Source organism: Misgurnus anguillicaudatus, chromosome 4 (genome assembly GCF_027580225.2).
Source record: "Misgurnus anguillicaudatus chromosome 4, ASM2758022v2, whole genome shotgun sequence".
In the NCBI taxonomy this organism is placed as follows: domain Eukaryota; kingdom Metazoa; phylum Chordata; class Actinopteri; order Cypriniformes; family Cobitidae; genus Misgurnus; species Misgurnus anguillicaudatus.
Genome location: NC_073340.2, coordinates 12,348,961 through 12,370,050, shown reverse-complemented (window position 1 = coordinate 12,370,050; position 21,090 = coordinate 12,348,961). Strand labels below are relative to the sequence as shown.

At 37.6% G+C, this 21,090-nt stretch overlaps 1 protein-coding gene across 2 annotated transcripts in view; it reads left to right on the top strand.

Moving 5' to 3' along the window:
• LOC129420420 (protein bicaudal C homolog 1-B) overlaps positions 1 to 21,090 on the top strand; it is a 121,381-nt gene that overhangs the window by 38,910 nt on the left and 61,381 nt on the right. For both annotated transcript variants that reach the window (XM_055175319.2, XM_055175318.2), the window contains exon 3: positions 8,765 to 8,834. In XM_055175319.2, coding sequence (XP_055031294.2) covers positions 8,765 to 8,834 — 70 coding nt within the window. The remainder of the gene's footprint in view (positions 1 to 8,764; positions 8,835 to 21,090) is intronic.

Sequence of the window (21,090 nt, the reverse complement as noted above, 5' to 3'; positions counted from 1 at the left end):
TTGATAAAAACCAGTAACAATGTCGACCCAACCCAGCGGGCCAAACACATTTCAGAGCCTCAGCTGAATCAATAAAAGGCCCTTCGGTTTCATAATGACACTTAACGCTGTTTATGTGAACTAAGGCCCGAACTGAGTCTGCTCATACGGCCCACAATTCATTGTTGAACACCTGTGACAGCACACGGGAAAGAGGGACAGAAAACAGGTGCTGAACACAAACTTGCATGATTTCTAACACATTCTCACAATGGAGAACAGCAGGAAATATTCACACTCACATTCGAAACATCATCATGTGACTCAGTCCATAAGGCAAAACATCTTAATAGACTGCCAGATGGTGTAAACATTTTACTCAGGGGAGACCAGGGTTAAATTCACAGTGCCCGAAAACACACACACAGTTTTAATGGCGTTCATTTAAAACACTTTCACATATTTTATTTAATAAAATCCAGCAGACTGTTAAACAAGTGAGAATTTCCCATTTTACTCATATTTTGAGAATGTTTGCTTTTTGTTGGCTGCAGACAAATAAAATCCTACCCAGTCTCACGTAGATGCGTATAAGAAGTGTAAAAATCGTGCAATACATACGCCAAACTCCACCCTGGCGTGCATATGATATGCCAGTCCTTCCCATTCACTTAAACGGTGCATCTTTTTTTGTCGTTTTATTTATTAGTTTCTCAATTTTTTTCAGTTTTTATACCATTTTCGCTTGGGTTTAGGGTTAGATTTGAGATTTGCTTAATGAGGTTATTTAATATACAGGTTTCTCAATGTTTTGTCCATATTTAAGCCATGGTCGCTTGGAGTTGGGGTTAGAGTTGGAGTTTGGGTTATGATGTCATTTTTATATAACAAAAAGTTGTTCTAAACCCAAGGTGGTAAAAATGGCAAGAAAATTGAGAAACCAATAAATAAAACGACAAAAAAAGATGCACCGTTTAAGTGAATGGGAAGGACTGGCGTATCATATATGCACGCCAAAGTGAAATTTGGCATACATATTGCACGATTTTTACATTTCGTGCTATTTATACGCAACTTCGTGAGACTGGGCTGATAAAATCACAACACCACCTGCATATTATACTAAACGGTACAGTACATCCATGGAGATATATTATTATTAAAGAGCATGTATTATACTATTGTGAAAACAAAAGCTGCAAAGCTGAAAGTAAATCAAGTTTTTGGCTTTCAAAAGAAAAAGTCGATTCGGAGACGCTGGAACGAGTCGTATATAAAGTTGGTATGTCACTCCTTGTAATGCGTTCTACGTAGTCTCTCGAATACACAAACCCTGTGGATAACATCACATCAAGAAGAAGCTGTGCTCTTTCTTTGCACTGTAAAGGCGAATTTGGTTCATTTTCACCTCCAAAAGTGGAAACTTTGAACAGTCAATAGTTAACCCTGCTGAAAAAACAATAAAACCATTACAGAAAATTCTAATGGTTTCCATTAAAATACCAATAGGAACCATTAGCTTTTACCATTAAAACCACTACACTGTAGTGTGTTTTGGGCAATATTCCATTAGAACCAATAAAAATCCCAATTAAACCATTAGAATTTTCTGTAATGGTGGTTTAATTGTTTTTTTTCCGCAGGGAAAATTCATCTACGATACCACAACCCTACTAAAAATTTACCTACGAAAATTTTGTGGTAAATGTGTTTTGTGGTAAATGTTTTTTTTATAGATTACTACCATGGTTTTACTACAGTAACCATGGTTTAACTATGGTTTTTGCAAAACCATGGTTATTTTGTGGTAATCGTTTACTACAGTAACCATGTTTTTTGTTTTTGTTTTATGTAGTAAAACCATGGTTAACGAGTTCGCATTAACATGTAGTCGATAGGTAAAATGAGATGAGCATATTTGGCCTGCTGTCCGAGGAGAAGACTCGGATTTTAGCCCGAACCCAGAGTATTCCCCCCTTTTTAACTGGGATAAATGAAACTAGATAAGTGAGTGAGGTGATGGGGTGGAGGAGGGATGCTGTGAAACTGTCACGGGACAGACAGGGGGACTGCTATTTATAGGCACTTCTTCCCGCGGATTAGATGGATCACATGACCATGCTCCTCCCGAACTTACGAAAATTAAATGAAGTTTATTTAACTAAGAAAACTGTCACTGATGACTTTTTCTCTAATCTGTAAACCGGGTTAGCCATGATGAATGGGTTAGTGCCTAGTTTACTTAGACTAGATTGCTCCTCCAAATCACAACCTGTATAATTATTAATTGTTGCTTTTAGGTTCTGTTAAGCATGCTACATATGTAGTTTTATACGTTGTGTTGTGTGCACTGGCTAACTAAGCCTCAAGCTGAGCAGCTAACTCATGTTTATTGTTGTATTAAAGGGGGGGTTTAATGGTATTTCAAGCATTCTGACTTATTAAAACAGTTATAGAGTTGTTTCCTCATGCTAAACGTAGGCAAAGTGTCAAAACAGCAGTTGGGCGTGTTTCAGAGTATTTCTGTGCCGAATGCACTTCGGCAGGGTTCGTACAAGTTTCGGCTAGTTTTTTTCGATTATGGTTCTAACTGACGTTTCAGGGGTTTTCGATACGTATCACTTCTTTATATGGGCTTCCGCCGGAAAACTTCCCCCGGAAAACCCCGCCCAGCCGTCAGTCAGCGGGAGACGCTAGAGCTGCTAACAGCTTATCACGCCACTCAGCTTTGTTTAATTTCAAAAGTCAACAATGGCACAACAAGAAGTGTGTTTTTTGATGTAAGGAGAAGACATCCAGCCTTATGGAAACAATGGATATAGTTTATTATCCGGATTAGCAGCGGAGTTTTGCGTGTGTGTTTGATGCTGTGGATTTTCAGAACCGGGTCATGACGAGTTACACGTGGTAAGTAAGACTTCTGTCTTATGTTGGAAATAGGCGCGTGTATATTATATAAATGACACGAACATGTAGTGAATCATAAGTTAAAACAGTGTTGTATAGTGTTGCATGACTCATACTCGCTCCTCCCGTGTTATAACTCCTCCTCCTTCATTTTTTCGTACGTTATCGGAAAGATTCGGTAAAGCTAATCTTTCTTTTATAAATCTGATTAAACTAAAGACTCTTCAGAGATATAAAGGATGTCATACTACTCTATAGGTACTCCAGATTAATATCAGAAATGCAGTGTGTTACTTGAGCTTTAATCTGCTCTCAGCCTACTATCATCTACAAATGTTCTTATTACTTGGAGTCACGATGAAAGAAAACAGCAGTGCTTTATCTGTTTGGCTGACGCATACAACATTATTGTTTGGGTGTTAACTACCAAGCTGTGGGCCTGGGTCGCTAACGTAAGTGTTAAAGTGCACCTATTTTATTGCTAAAAACAATGTTATTTTGAGTATTTGGTATAATACAATGTGTTCATGTGGTTTATAGTTAAAAAACACATTATTTTCCACATACCGTACATTTTTGTAGCTTCAGATTTCACTCTCTTCCTGAAACCCAAGGATTTGAAAAGCGCTGTGTGTCTGATTGGCCAGCTAATCTGTACATTGTGATTGGTCTGAATACCTCAGACGTCAGCCGGAAATGTGACGCTTCTTACCATGTTTGAAAGATTCGCTCACAATGCAATGCTAGGAGTTAACTTACAGGCTGTTAGTCCGAAGCAGGAGGAATTTTGATAATGTCGGTCTTGTCATCACCAATCCCAGGAAGTAAACTGTTGCCTACAATCCTTATGTTTGTTGTAGTCCAAGAAAAGAGATTTACGTTGGAAACGATAAGTCACGTCATCGTTTACTTTGTTTTTTTTACCTTTTGCACTAGTTAACATGTACAAATACACACTTACACACCAAAGGAAATGTCAATTGGTGAAGCAGACCATTGGGGCTCTTTATGTCACTTTTTCTTTTTTGAGGCTTTATTTTTATAACAGTGTATAACATTATTATATCATTATTATATAAAATGAGAAAGACGCAAGCACTGGACACTGTAGTGTAGTCCCTTTGAGTCAAGTTGATGAGAAATAAGAAAAACTTAATATGTATTATAAAACAAACGTATTGTAAACCTGTTGTTGGAGACACTTAAAAGCACATATTAACCTATATGTAATGCATAATAAGGGCACTTCAAAGCTACAATATGTAAGATGTTTGTTATAAAATATCCAAAAACCAAAAATGTTACAAATTACATCCCATGTCATTTTTACTAGTAACCTGTGGCTGTGCAGCCTGATCTCACAAGAATTTGTATGTATTTTAGGAGTTGGCTATATGAAAACACAATACCAGGTGACAATTTTTGGTCCCAAAGGTTCCCCTTACGTTAGTTTTTGGTTTCCAGAATGTTATTTTCCAAGGTTTGTTTTCAGTTAGCCAGAAAAGTTTTCTTTACGAAAATAGAACGTTATTTTTAGGTTGGTTTAACTCTTTCCCCGCCAAGCGCTTTTTAAATAAAGTTGCCCGCCAGCATTTTTCATAATTTTCACAAAAGTTTAATGCCTTCCAGAAAATGTTTTTCTTTACTATCCTTATTTAGTAGTCACGCTGTTCCTTTGGGGGCGGGGGCGAAAACACAAGCCACTTATACAGTATGTAAATACACACAGACAATGACGCCCCCCACTGCACGCTAGAATCTCCGGAAAAACAAGCCGATTTCAACCGCAAAATGTACGCTTTTAACTGCTATCTCAAACATGGAGAGGCTTCTTCGTGATCTCAACAAACAGATTCTGCCATAAAACGAAAATCACAAATAAAAAAAAAAACTTTGTTTCTCATTTTCTTGAAACTTGTGCTGCCGACTTGTGTCACTGGTTTCCGTGACGGGTCACAAATATATAAACATACAATATATTAAATGAAAGAACAGACCCTCTGCCTTAAAACAAAAAACTGTTTCATGCTACCTTTATTTGGTCTCTTTTATCACCTCTCAAATATGGGTAGGTTTCTTGTTTGCCCTAGGGCGATACTTCCAGGTTTTATAAGTTGCGAAGGAGCACATAGATAATAGCAGTATTAAGGATTCCCGGAAAAACTCGTCATTGGCAGAGAAGCACTTTCTCTTAGTTGATGAGTTAACTCCTCAATGACGGGGAAAGAGTTAAAGTTCCCCTAATGTAAGAATAATGTTTGCTTAATGTTAGAATAACACTTAATGTTAGGGAAACGTTATTCTAAAGTTAGGAGAACGTAACCTAAAATAAACAAGAAACATTCTATTTTCATACAGAAAACTTTCCTGACTAAACGCAAATAAACCAAAGTTCCCCTAACTTTATCCTGGAATGAGCACAACTGCACGTATATTAGAACATTCCATGTTGTTTTTATCTATCATATCTATTTAAAATAAGTGAAACACATTTCCATGTAATAAGGAGGATTAAAACAATATAATTCATAAAAATATTTTTAATAATTCAATTATTCTTTTACTTCTATTCGATAATTCTCTAAAGAAATATTAGATAAATGTTACTAGAACGTTATTTTTTTGGTTCTTATAAAAATACCCAAAAGATAACCAAAAACTAACGTTATGAGAACGTTATGTGTTTGCTAAGATTATCATAAAAACAACAATAATGAAACGCTGCCCCTAGCCTCAACATCATAGGGGCAGTATCTAATCCTAATAAAATGCACAAATGTTCATACGAATTAATAACAATCTCTTTTCTTTTCTTTACGAGACATATTTTGACAATAATCTGTATTTACAGCATAGATTTTTTTCTTTTTCTTGCTGCTTTAGTTGTGTGTTTTTTTCATTGCTGTATTGTCAAAAGTATACATCCCGTCTTATAAATTCATAGAGTATGTCTGAAATTTTCACTCCAATATCCACAGCATCTGTGATATTCCTGAGAGCGTGTGTGGGTGAACCGGGTCGAACATTATTAATGGGCCTGTTAAGTTTAAAAGTATAGTGGACCCATAGGGAAGACGTCTTATGACACTGTAAAATGCATTGGCTATGTGCGTTTTCAGGAGTTGTGTGTGGCCTGTTTGAGAACGTCTTTTAAACGAGCACGGCTTTGCCAAAGCCAACATTCACAGAAGCATTCACACGGGTCATTGTTAGAGAGTAGGACACTCGCCAGAGTTTCATGAGTCAATCTGTCATGGAGTAAACAGACTTCTTCACAGTCATAATTGATAATGAACCATACAAACAGACACACAACAGTTCAAAACACTAGTGAGCTGTCTTTTACTATCTACATCAGTTACTATCATACTCACGGTCTCATCCAAATCTCGCTTTATCTTTTTCACAAAGCATTTTGTGGTTGCCTTTTCTTTGAGGGATATATGCAATCTAACCTTTCTTTTGAAACAATGTTTTTTTTTGTGGTGGCAAAGTGTGCATGTGATGCCTGTTGGTGTTGGTAAGGAAGTGCTTACTGCCCAGAAATTATTTGTCTGTTTGTTGTCACTTCAGTGTTTTTATTCAGTCTCCAGGCTTCTGTAGTTATGAAGACATTAATAGTTTGAGTAAATAATCTACTGAGCCGTAAAAGTAGGATAGATAATTGCTTTAGTGCTCTTCACAGTAGAGGTCTTCACGGGTCCACTTCACAGGTCCTCTAAAAGTTTCATGTGTGCCTCGGACATGGGTCGGGTTACTCGTATATACTATAAGCCATCTGGTAATATAAAATAAATATGTGTTTTTGCCGAATGACCCGAGAAGACCTAAACTATCTTACGTGTGTGCATCGAGTCCTTTTCCAACCCCTCCTCTGTTTGCCAAGAGCACTTGTGACATCGTGTGGCTAGCGGTAGAGTAATTTTCGTTGAGACAGACCTGTTAATCAATTTTGAATGCACATACCTTGTTGGAGCAGCTGGTTAAAGGATTAGTCCATTTTCTTTAAAAAAATCCATATAATTTACTCACCACCATTTCATCCAAAATGTTGATGTCTTTTTTTTAAGTCGACAAGAAATAATGTTTTTTGAGAAAAACATTTCAGGATTTTTCTCATTTTAATGGACACCAACACGTAACAGTTTTAATGCAGTTTAAAATTGCAGTTTCAGCGGATTTTCAAAGGACTCTACACAATCCCAAACGAGGCATAAGGGTCTCTCGGGTCTTATCTAGTGAAACGATTGTCATTTTTGACAAGAAAAATAAAAAATATGCACTTTTAAACCACAACTTCTCGTCTATCTCCGGTCCTGTGACGCGCCAGCACGACCTTATGTAATTGCGTAATGCCGTGAAAAGGCATTTCAGTGTTACATATATGAAACGCACATTTGCGGACCATTTTAAACAATAAACTGACCGGGGTTTCTTTCTGTCTGACTGGTGCGTTCGGTGCTGAAGACTGCACACACCTCGGTGCCGTTTACATTTGGGTCCAGCCGGATTTAAAAAAACGCAACTGGGTCAGGTTGTACTCGTATCTAATTTTCTCGAGTTTGTCTTCACTCTATAAATGGCTGGGTTATTTTGACTCATAATGGGTAAATATTGGACAGAACACGTGCTGGGTTAAAAATTACCCAAATGTTGGGTTGTTGTTATACAACCATGGGGTATAATAACCCAGCAGTTGGGTTAAAATAACCTAGCATTGGGTCAATTTTTAACCTAGCATGTGTTCTGTCCAATATTTACCTATTATGGGTCAAAAATAACCCAGCCGTTTGTAGAGTGTTGGGTCTTTTAAAAAATATATATTTATGCATCTCAGGTTCGGGTAAATAGTGATTCGGGTCATCGGTTACATTTCATTTTACCCGAGAAGACCTCTACTTCACAGCCTAATCACATCATATCTCTCTCCTGATGCTTGTCGGCTTTCCTGAATTTGCAATGCTGAAAATCTTCTGTCTTTCATTATATATTCTATTTATAGAACTCAATTCATCCAAGATGTTTGACTTATTGCTTGAGTTACTTTAAGATATTTTATTTCTGGTGGTATTGTGATTCTTTTACAACAGAATATATGTTACTGCCTGATACAGATCTATAACATGGGTCATTTTTAATAATCTGGTATGCAAAAATAGGATTTGAGGTTATTTGGAGAAAGCATAACTTTGTTCATGAGTTTGTTTGTATGCTGATTTTCCTAAAATGCCAGGACTGGATTGATTTTCCTCATGTATTCACCACTTGTCAGATTTGATCCAACATTAAACACTAAATTATACAAATCGGCAGTGAATTCAGTACAGACTTTAGACTGTGGTCTGTACTGCATTTAAAAATGACAAATATTTTTTTAAAGAAATTTTATGTTGAGTTTCCAGGCAAAATTTTTTGTATTGTAAATAAATGAACTTTATTTGGTTTGTGTGGATTGTTGCACTTATTTCCATTTTCAGAGTAAAGTCGTTTTTTCTCTCTTGGCCTCAGGTTGATGTTTTAAGTAATTATTGGTTTATTATTAATCACATTTCTAACATTGTATTAAGTGGTTTGTGGATGTTACCACAGTAAACTCAAACAAAAGTGATGCACATGTAAAGGTTTATCCTAAACTAGTATATTATAATTGATTTACCCCTGGTTAGGATGTCAGTTATAAAGATGTTGGGTCAGCTGGTGACCATCAAGACTTGAGTTAAACCAGTGTCAAAACTGGTCTGTTCAATTCTAAATGGGTTATGGAGAGTATGAACAATGATTGTAAATCTAATTTCAGTATTTTTGGTTTAGGAGCCCTTCACTAACATTGTAAGTGAACTTTTTTATAGTAATGTAATTTATCTGATTTCCCCCACAGGTCATGGAGGAGACAAATACCCAGATTGCATGGCCTTCCAAACTGAAGATTGGTGCTAAATCAAAGAAAGGTAAGAGCTTGTGTCTTATTTGAAACCTGCTGAGCTTGAAGTGTGTGTGTGGGGTGGGTTGGTACATGTGGTTTACGAAAACATAAGTAGTGTGTAATGACATGTTTATAATGCAATAAACATGGTTTCCCCGTAAACTGAATTGCTTAAAAAATACTAACTGGTACTTTTTATAAGTAAAAGACTGCCAACAGGTTTTTGTGATGGTTGGGGTTAGGGACTGGGGTAGGTTAGGGGAAAAGAATATACAGTTTGTACATTATAAAAACCATTGCGTCTTTGGAATTGTCCCCGTAAACCACATATGCCAACATGTGTGCACACAATTATATATACCGGTACTGCAATATACTGTACCGCTACACACGTGAATGATTCTCAGATCAAATGGCTTGTTGAGGAGAGATGTGATTTTACTTTCACTAGTCAATAAAATAATGAGCGAAAGAATCCCATAGGCTTCAAGTGGACGAGAAATTGTAGTAATATTTACAGAGCAGAATATCACAGATGGTTCGGACAATGCCCTCTGTTTACTTGGGCCAGTTAGCAACTATCAAGAACATGCCAGAACTAACATACAAACCCATAAAAAACATTCAGAACCCTTTAGCAACTACAACATGACATCCTGGCAACCATTCTGACAACCACTCACAACATCCAAATCCACTACTTACAACATCCTGGCAACCACCTTGGCCACCTCTTAGACCACCCTGACAACAACCCTGACATCCACTCACAACACCTTGGCAATGACTTACAACCCCCTGGAAACTACCCACAACATCATGGCAACCACCCTGACAACTACACACAACATCCTGGCAACCACTCACTACTGTGTCAACCAATTTACAACACCCTGACAACCTTTCACAACACCCTGGCAATCACTTATAACAAACTGGCAACAACCCTGACAACTACTCACAACATTCTGGCAAACACTCAAAACAACCTAGCAATCACTCATAATACCCTGACAACTATACACACATCACCCTGACAACTACTCACAATATCCTGGCAACCTCTTATAACACCCTGGCATCCACTTACAACCAGTGTTGGGGAAAGTTACTTTTAAAAGTAATGCATTACAATATAAAGTTACTTCCAAAAAAAGTAACTAATTGCGTTACTAAGTTACTTTTCATGGAAAGTAATGCTTAAGTTACTTTTTAGTTACTTTTTCTTTTGAGGCTTGATCTCTTTCAGGCCTTGCAGGTGTTTTTATGACTGAAAAGTTCTCCATACAGAAATTGCAAATTTTATCAAAAATATTGAGCTCTGGCCTGCCATCTCAGTTTCTGACTTAAACACAGGCGTGTACGCATAGATTGCATAATGTGAATACGTTCAGTTTCATTCAGTACATATATTTTTTAATCAAATGAATAAAACTAAAAAGTAACAAGCATTACTTTTTTTAAAAAAGTAACTCAAATATCAATGTGTACATTTAAAAAGTATCGTACTTTCTGGACTATAAGCCGCAGCGGAGTATAAGTCGAATCATTCAAAAATGCGTCATTAAGACGAAATAACATATATAAGTCAGTCACAGTGGACTATATGTCGCGTTTATTTAGAAAATTATTTCACAAAATCCAAGCCGAAGAACAGACATTTAATCTGGAAAGGCAAGTTATTCAACTAAACAATAGCAGACAGAACAGCAGGCTGAATAGATGTCTGTACACTAAAGTAATATTATCAATTATTTAAATGATAAATCATAGCATACAGAACTTACCTGGAAGGTTGAATAGGCTAAATTAACCGAACAAGCCAACTAGCTTGAGGTTTGCATACTTGTCATTCCATGTTACTGAATCCATCGAATTACATAAATACAGAAGCAGCATATAGCAGACTCTCATGGCTGTAGACGGTAATGTTGTCTCTTGCCTCATAAATGTTAAAATTAATTCATACTGACTTACAAGGCGCACCTGACTATAAGATGCCGCACCAGCCAAGTTATGAAAAAAACGCGTCTTATAGACCAAAAAATACGGTAATGCGTTACTTTACTTGTTACTTCAGAAAAGTAATATTATTACGTAATGCACGTTACCTGTAATGCGTTACCCCCAACACTGCTCACAACATATGGCAACCACCCTGGCAACCTCTTATAACACCCTGACACCCACTCACAACATCCTGGCAACCACCCTGGCAACCCCTTAAAACACCTTGATATCCACTCACAACTATAGGGATGTCTCAATCCCACTTTTTTATTTACGATCCGATACCAGAATTCCAAATATCAGCTGATTCCGATATCTGCCCGATACTATTGTAATTAAATGTGTATAGTGCTTTCTGCTACATCTAGTATCATTTTAAATGTTAAAATCAATAATTTAAAATGATTTGCAAGTTACAGGAAACATTAGTAATCATTAATCATGACAGTGTTTAGAAGAACATAATAGGTATGTTTGATCAGTTAAGTATGCTAAATATTTTTTTCCTTAACTGCGTAAAACTGTCATAGTAAAAAAGCTTTAGTGTGCAGATGGTTATTTTGGGAATTATGCGCTTGACCAGACTTTTTATCCACATTCCGGGTGCAGAATTGATGCGCCTAAATCATATACATGCTACGTTTATGGGGTTTCTGGGTGTAGAATTGATGCATCCTCTCATGGGAATCCTCGCACCGCAATGGAAAGTTCATAACTGTTAAAACACAAAGAGAATAGATGCATTGTGGACTCAGCACAAAGTGAATTGCATCCATCCAACAGCTTACTGAGACTATATAAAATCAGATCTTTAGAATAGCCTACAGTTATCTTGTCTGTGCGTGTGTGAATGACGCATTTCATCTGTCCACTTCACCAGTGGATTAACCAGTTTGCGAGTAAGTTACAGTGTTTCTGTGATCTTAAATATCTTTAAATGTGCGTTTGTTCCTTTACATGAAGCTATTGAGTGTATTAAAAGACTTTGAATATAGTGCATAAAACGTTTATGGTGATTTTATAATACTTTGTCCTTAAAATAGCTTGTCAGTAACAACCACGCTAACGCACATATCGTAATTGGATCGGTCTTGTTGTAGGTCCTCGATCTGATGTCCGATCCAGCCAAAAAGCCTGGATCGGCCCCAATACTGATCCAGCATATTGGATCGGGACATCCCTACTCACAACATATGGCAACCACCCTGGCAACCTCTTATAACACCCTGGCATCCACTCACAACATCCTGGCAACCACCCTGGCAACCTCTTATAACACCCTGACATCCACTCACAGCATATGGCAACCACCCTCAGGGGTCCAGACTGGCACCAAATGATGGCATTTTCCCACCAAAATTTGAGAGTGTGCCACTGAATTTTACATCCAGTCGCACATGATGTGATGTGACACTGAATTTGAAACAGCTGCATCTATCATTAAAGTACTTATTAGTAAAACAATGGAAATTAGTAGAAATGTGAATATTTGGTAAGCATGTTGATTTACGGTGTGTGCACTTAAATTTTCTGGTTGCGCCCCTAACATTTTCAGTTGGGAGCCACTGTGCTCCTAGTGAAAAAAGTTAGTCTGGAGCCCTGACCCTGGCAACCTCTTATAACACCCTGACAACAACCCTGACATCCACTCACAACATCCTGGCAACCTCTTATAAGACCCTGACATCCACTCACAACACCCTGGCAACCACCCTGGCAACCTCTTATAACACCCTGGCATCCACTCACAACATCCTGGCAACCACCCTGGCAACCTCTTATAACACCCTGGCATCCACTCACAACATCCTGGCAACCACCCTGGCAACCTCTTATAACACCCTGACATCCACTCACAACATATGGCAATCACCCTCAGGGGTCCAGACTGGCACAAAATGATGGCATTTTGCCACCAAAATTTGAGAGTGTGCTACTGAATTTTACATCCAGTCGCACATGTGCGACCAGTAAATTTTACATTTTTTGGAAATGACATGTTTATAATGCAATAAACATGGTTTCCCCGTAAACTGAATTGCTTAAAAAATACTAAATGGTACTTTTTATAAATTTAAAAGACTTTAAAAAGATTTAAAAGGTTTTTTGTGATGGTTGGGGTTAGGGACTGGGGTAGGTTAGGGGAAAAGAATATACAGTTTGTACATTATAAAAACCATTGCGTCTTTGGAATTGTCCCCGTAAACCACATATGCCAACATGTGTGCACACAATTATATATACTGCAATATACTGTACCGCTACACACGTGAATGATTCTCAGATCAAATGGCTTGTTTAGGAGAGATGTGATTTTACTTTCACCAGTCAATAAAATAATGAGTGAAAGAATCCCATAGGCTTAAAGTGGAAGAGAAATTGTAGTAATATTTACAGAGCAGAATATCACAGATGGTTGGGACAATGCCCTCTGTTTACTTGGGCCAGTTAGCAACTATCAAGAACATGCCAGAACTAACATACAAACCCATAAAAAACATCCAGAACCCTTTAGCAACTACAACATGACATCCTGGTAACCATTCTGACAACCACTTAGACCACCCTGACAACAACCCTGACATTCACTCACAACACCTTGGCAATGACTTACAACACCCTGGAAACTACCCACAACATCATGGCAACCACTCTGACAAGTACTCACAACATCCTGGCAACCACTCACAACACCCTGGCAATCACTTATAACAAACTGGCAACAACCCTGACAACTACTCACAATATCCTGGCAACCTCTTATAACACCCTGGCATACACTTACAACCAGTGTTGGGGAAAGTTACTTTTAAAAGTAATGCATTACAATATAAAGTTACTTCCAAAAAAAGTAACTAATTGCGTTACTAAGTTACTTTTCATGGAAAATGAACGTTACTTTTTAGTTACTTTTGCGTTACTTTTTCTTTTGAGGCTTGATCTCTTTCAGGCCTTGCAGGTGTTTTAATGACTGAAAAGTTCTCCATACAGAAATTGCATATTTTATCAAAAATATTGAGCTCTGGCCTGCCATCTCAGTTTCTGACTCAAACACAGGCGTGTACGCATAGAGCATACCTGTCAAGTATCCCGTTTTGGCCGGGAAATTCCCGTATTTTACCCTTCTTTCCCGCCGTCCTCCCGTATTAGTATTTTCCCGTAAATCTCCCGTATTTTAACCTGCGTTATTACAAAAATAATAATGCCCGGGCGGAGAAATAAAAAAACATTCCCAATCCCAGATCGCTAAAGGTCCACTGATTCCGCTAATCCACTTCGTGTTTTCCCACCCGCTCCGCAGCATCTGTGTGTGTGTGTGCACTCTCTGCCTGGAGAGCGAAGACGACAGTTTCTGTCTGAAGTTTGTTGCATTAACAGGTAGATTTATTACATTATATCAGTTGTTAAACCACAGAATTACTAATTTGGAGTTTGTTTATGTATTTCTTCGGTTAATGATTTGCTGTCGGTGTTCTAAAAGTGCTAACAAGTTAGCAAGCAAACTGCATCAAAATATCCACATTATTATCGTTACAATGCTTGTCTAATTAATTAAATGTTCCCGGTCAGATCTAAGTTAACATAAACACTAAATTTGCTGTTGTTGGCACACTTCCCTGATGAAAAAAACAGCATCTAGCATTTTCATTTTCTAAATGACTGTTCTCATTACAAAGAAAAGTGAATGGTTTATAAATAATTTTGGCATTAAGGTATAATGCAAAAGAAGTTAAAATAAGGCTTTTCAACCTAAGGCCATTGGGTTTTGTACAGATGCAAATTTGTGTGTATAGTATGTACAGTTTGAGTGTGACTTATGAAATGTAGTTTTCACATAGCTGTGTGTTTCACTAGTTTTCATGCTAATGAATTAGTTTGTTTAGTTAATTTTAACACAATTATCAGCACTAAGGTTTAAAAAATATTATCCGTCCCTCACCAGTCTTAAAATGTAAGGAATACTGGAGCTTGTTTGGGTTGGTGGTGGGACTGTTCGTGGAGGGCGCCGGAAAATTTCCCTTATTTTCAAATCCAAAACTTGACAGGTATGGCATAGAGTGCATAATGTGAATACGTTCAGTTTAATTCAGTACATAGTTTTTTTTTAATCAAATGAATGAAACTAAAAAGTAACAAGCATTACTTTTTTTAAAAATAGTAGAAATGTGAATATTTGGTAAGCATGTTGATTTACGGTGTGTGCACCTAAATTTTCTGGTTGCGCCCCTAATATTTTCAGTTGGGAGCCACTGTACTCCTAGTGAAAAAAGTTAGTCTGGAGCCCTGACCCTGGCAACCTCTTATAACACCCTGACAACAACCCTGACATCCACTCCATCACCCTGGCAACCACCCTGGCAACCTCTTATAACACCCTGGCATCCACTCACAACATCCTGGCAACCACCCTGGCAACCTCTTATAACACCCTGGCATCCACTCACAACATCCTGGCAACCACCCTGGCAACCTCTTATAACACCCTGACATCCACTCACAACATATGGCAATCACCCTCAGGGGTCCAGACTGGCACAAAATGATGGCATTTTGCCACCAAAATTTGAGAGTGTGCTACTGAATTTTACATCCAGTCGCACATGTGCGACCAGTAAATTTGACATTTTTTGTGATGTGACACTGAATTTGAAACAGCACATTGTACTTTCTGCATCCATCATTAAAGTACTTATTAGTAATACTGTGGAAATTAGTAGAAATGTGAATATTTGGTTAGCATGTTGATTTACGGTGTGTGCCCCTAAATTTTCTGGTTGTGCCCCTAAAATTTTCAGTTGGGAGCCACTGTGCTCCTTGTGAAAAAAGTTAGTCTGGAGCCCTGACCCTGGCAACCACCCTGGCAACCTCTTATAACACCTCTGACAACTACTCACAACATCCTAGAAACCACTCACATTCCCCTGGCAAACTCTTTGGAAACCCTGGCATTTTAAATGACCTTCAGCAGATGTTTTCGACTTTAATACATTTGCTTACTGACTGAGTTTTATATTTGATACTCGTGACACCATAATGACAACAACCATCAGAAACATTTGGTGCACATTTACAAAGACCAACTGTTTCATTTCTCTAAAAAAGCTTAAGCAGCTTGTGGAGGGTTTCTATCATGTAATAAATCTCCAATCCAGAGGATGGAATGCAAACAATGACAGCAACATAACCATCAGATCTGTTTTAAAATTACGCCACTCGTCCATCTTCGAACGTGTCGGTGATGTGTTTGGAGAGCCGTGGCGGGGGTCAAAGGTCGTTTAAATTCCTGCACATACTTTATGTTGGCAGACATCTGGGTGCACTGCCTGCTATGACGGACATCTTACATAATCATTTTTGCTTATCTGGTGACGGCATACAGCAATCATCCCAACTAATTAATGAGAGAAAACACATGCGAGGTTTTGACATGTGGACGACAGCGGGCCTGGCTCAGCCCATGTGGTCTTGAGGGACACTGTGTTTCCTGCAGTCGGTCTGTGGTATATTACAACAGGGAAGAAGTGTTGACCTCTGCGCCACATTTCTGGAACAAACCGCTACGGTCAGCTCGATAACACAGCATGAGATTGAGCCGAAAGCCTTGACTTTGAATCCACTTTCATTAGCTACATAGTGAAAGTGATACACTGGGCGTGTGAGATCATGATCGCTGATGAACAGAGATGTCAGCCTCTCTTTTCTTTTTATGTTTTGACCATAAACAAATCTAGTTCTGTTAGCTTATCTTAAAGGAAAAAGTGGTGTGTGGTGTAAAGTTAAAGGGCTAGTTAAAACGAAAAAGTTGTCATTTATTTACTGATCCTCATGCCATTTGAACTCCCAATGTCTTTCTTTGTTCTTCACAACCCAAATGCAGATTTTGTGTTTTGGGGTATTCCGGTGCTATGAGAGTGGATGGTGCCCATCATTTTTTTAAGCTTCAAAAGGGTCTAAAAGGGTTAAACAACTCCATTCGACCTTATCTAGGGGACCCTCCATAATCTTTCACATACAGTAATTCGAACACTGTTTACTAATATACTTAAGTAAAATCTGAGTTTCATGGGTGAAATCATTTTTGTAATCTAGTGGCCGTTTTCGGCTATGAATGTTAGAATGTAAGTTACTTTTTCATTCACCACTTTTTGTCTCTAACTAGTCATCTTCTCAGTAATGTATTCGTATATGAGCTTCCCAGCAGCAATGTACCACTGTTATGACAATATGCTAGTGGATTATCGACTATGGTCAATAGATTGTTTAACAATGTTCAAAAATAAAGTTGAACAGACATAAATATTTGACCACACACTACTGAAACTGATCCCACATGATTGAGTATTCCAGGGAATAATGAGGACTAATAAGAAATGCATTGCATACATATTTAAAGGCTCCTAAAAGTCTCCACAGCCTTGAATCACCTCTGGGACAGAACCAACAGGCACAGATCTGTGTTATTATCTCTCGCCTCTTCTGACTGAAGATTCATCAAATATAATGTAGTCAATATTGTCTTCTGATGACTCTTCAACTGGAATGCAAATAACTGAAGTTGGCCCGAGTCTGCACTGTATGTGTGTGTTAAGAGTGGAAATGCAGCATGCTGGATATTTATGTGACTCATGAGAACACATTCCATCTCTCTCTCTCTTTCTCTCTCTCTCTCTCTCTCTCTCTCTCTCTCTCTCTCTCTCTCTCTCTCTTTCTCTCTCTCTCTCTCTCTCTCTCTCTCTCTCTCTCTATACAGAAAGAGCTGTTCTTATGTTCTTTAAAGATATCTCTTTCATTTGTTCTCAATATTTTTCTTCTGTTAAGATCATCTGATCTTTTTTTTATTGTGAACTGTTCATTGTTAAATGGTTTTCCACATTCAACTACAACTTCATAATTCCAACATTTCTTAATACTTGGAACCATGTGCACATCATCTGTTGTCAAGAATATGACAACAAAACGTTCTCTAACTATTCTGAAACTAAGTGTAATAATAAAGTAAATATGAAATTTATAAAGATAAAAATAGGTGAATTCTGTACAGTTTTACTGTGTAGGGCTGTTATCCTGGACACAATATAATATATAAATATTGACATTATTTATTTAAAGGAATATAGTTAATCAAATATCACTTGTTTCTTGTATATTCTCTGCTTTGGTCTGCAGTGTTTGTGTAATTCTTTGCTTTTTCTGAGTTTGAATGTTTGGTCTAATAGAAAACATTTATTTAACCTTTTTAATCTCACAGTATAAACAATCCTAAAAAGATTAATTCTTGATTTGAGGTTATAAATAAAGTATCTGAAGATAATATATTGCAGCTGCAAAACATTAAAATATCATTTTCCCACCCCAGATGAAACACCTGCGACATATAAAACAACACCATTGATCAAGATTTTTCAGCTCAACTCTTTATAGCATTCAACATTGATATCAATTAATTCTTAATAATTGTTAAAGGGACACTTTTTTTGAAAATATACTCATTTTCCAGCTTCCCTAGTTAAACATTTGATTTTTACTGTTGTGGAGCCCATTCAGCTGATCTCCGTGTTTGGCGGTACGACTTTTAGCATAGCTTAGCACAATCTATTGAATCTGATTAGACCATTAGCACTGTGCTAAAAAAATAACCAAAGAGTTTTGATATTTTTCCTATTTAAAACTTGACTCTTCTGTAGTTACATCGTGTACTAAGATCAACAGAAGAAGGACCTTGCTGCTGTAAAATGACTGCAGCAAGCGTAGTGATATTACGCACTGCCCTAAAATAGTCCCCTGCCATTGAAAGCTACTATTTTCGGCTGCTGCGTAATATCATTGGGCCTCCTGCAGCCATGTCACAGCAGCAAAGTCCTTGATTATTACGCCAGAATGAGAGTATAGTTCCTAGACACATCTGCCCAGAAAATGGCAACTATACCATTAATAGTACACGATGTAACAACAAAAGAGTCAAGTTTTAAATAGGAAAAATAAAGAAAATCTTTGGTTATTTTTTAGCGCAATGCTAATGGTCTAATCAGATTCAATGGATTATGCTAAGCTATGCTAAAAGTGCTAGCGCCAGGCACGGAGATCAACTGAATGGATTCCAAAACTGTAAAAATAAAATGTTTACCATTGTTAAATGAGCATATTTTCAAAAAAAAGTGGAGGGTCCCTTTAAGAAATGCCTTAGGGCCTTTTTACACATGGTCACTTCATGCATTTTCTCTGATTGGATAACTATCCGATTGTAAAAAGACCAGGTGCAAATTCCCTCCAAAACGTTTTCGAGATGGATTTAAATCCGATCGCTCAGACTACTTCAGGAGATGGTCTGGGACGTATTTCAGACGAAACTGGACAAGTGTAAATACATCTAATCACATATGTCAGCGCTTTACTCCTCCCAAACGTAAGTACGTCACTCACAAGTTAGCTGGGAGAGAGGCAAACAAACAAAGACGGCACACTCGTTGCTTTATGGAGTGACGACAGTGTGTAAAAACATTTCTAGAACCAATAAAATAGTCCAATGCCAAAACTCGACACTATTAAACAAAGAAATAAAACATTGAGAGAGAGATTTTGTGAAGTGCTTTTCCCTGTCATGCTCCTCTCAGTTACATACCTGTCGACATTGGGATTTGAAAATAAAAGAAATTTCCTGAACCCTAACAGACATATTACATTTAAGTGAATTTATGCTTAAAACAAGCAAAAAATCTGCCATAGGGTAAGAAAAAAATCTTAAAATAAGTTCACTTTTTTCTTATACACTTAATTCAACAAAAAGTTTCTTACCCCATTAGCAGATTTTTTGCTTTTGAATTTCACTTAAAGGCAGAGTAGGCAGGTTTAAGTCTAAAAAAAGTCTAAAACACTTTTTTCCAAATTTTTTTGAACTGTCTTTATATACCAATGCATAAGTAAAATGTAAGTACTCTGAAAATGAGAGTATAAAAATCGAGGGTCTGTAGACCTCTCACGACTGTTTTAAACACAGCTCATTTTTCCATTCACTCCACCCCCTCCCTTCTGGGTTTCTTCTAAAGCCACGCCCCCAAAACACATGAACGCGCGATGCCGACTGGCTCTGCTGGGAGAAGAATTTACCTCAGAGAAGCGGAGAGGAAGGGGCGCGGTGCATGTAGTAACATCATGTCACAATCACATGTAATAATACACCTAACTTTATCACTATGAATGTAAACAAATACGATAGCTTTAAGTACTCACTATTAAGCCAGCATATCGATACTGGTAAAGTTTAAAATATATTTTGTTTGATTCAGTAACAAATGAGCTAGTTATATTTATAAGACAAAGCTAAAAACAGGTTGCATTGATACAAGTTTTTTTATTACCATCAGTTACACTGTGATGAAGGTGAATTTCGTGGAAGATTCATAACATATAAGGTGTTTTGCATGGAAGAGTTTCCGTTATGAAAGCATTGTTGACTCTGATGAGGACTACACTCCAGAGACAATATACCGCTACCGCATTATCGACTCTAGGAAAAGCCACGCAATATTTACTCTCATTTAATTTCTTCGTTTATTCCTTTTTTTTTGCTATTTACTCTCATTTAATTTCTTCGTTTATTCCTTTTTTTTGCCTTGCTTGCCTTCGCTGTATATGCAGGTACTGTGAGTTCTGAATGCTCTTTCTCTGCCGTACTTTTGCTCTTCCTAGAGTGCCTCTTGCACGTTCAAATCAATCGGGTGTGCGCATGTGTGGGCAGATCCCGTAGCAACAGGGGTGGTGCCATGGTCGCGAGAGAGAGTGATTGTCGGGCAACAGTTTCGTCCCGAATGGAAATAATTAGCTGTGTTTAAAACAGTCGTGAAAGGTCTACAGACACTCAAGTTTAATACTCTCTTTTTCAGAGTACTTACATTTTAATTAAGTATTGGTATATAAAGACAGTTTAAACAAATTTGTAAAAAAGTTGTTTAGATAATTCCTGCTTATCCTGCCTTTAAAGGGCACCTATTCCATTGCTAAATGTTATTTTGTGTATAATAACAAGACAAAAATACTAAGAAAGAATATTTTGCAATGCTTCTTGTATCATTGTTTGTATGCTTTCCATAACACCTCCTGAGTTAAGTAGTAAAGCATAAACAGCAGTGTTTTCATACACGCAAAGTTATAAAAAATGCACCGCCACAAGCATCAGCCCGCACATCAAATGTGCGAATGTGTCAACATGGGCGGACGTGTTCGCTAATGTGCGTGGCTCATCGTCATACTCCACCCATTCTCGGGAAGCTTTT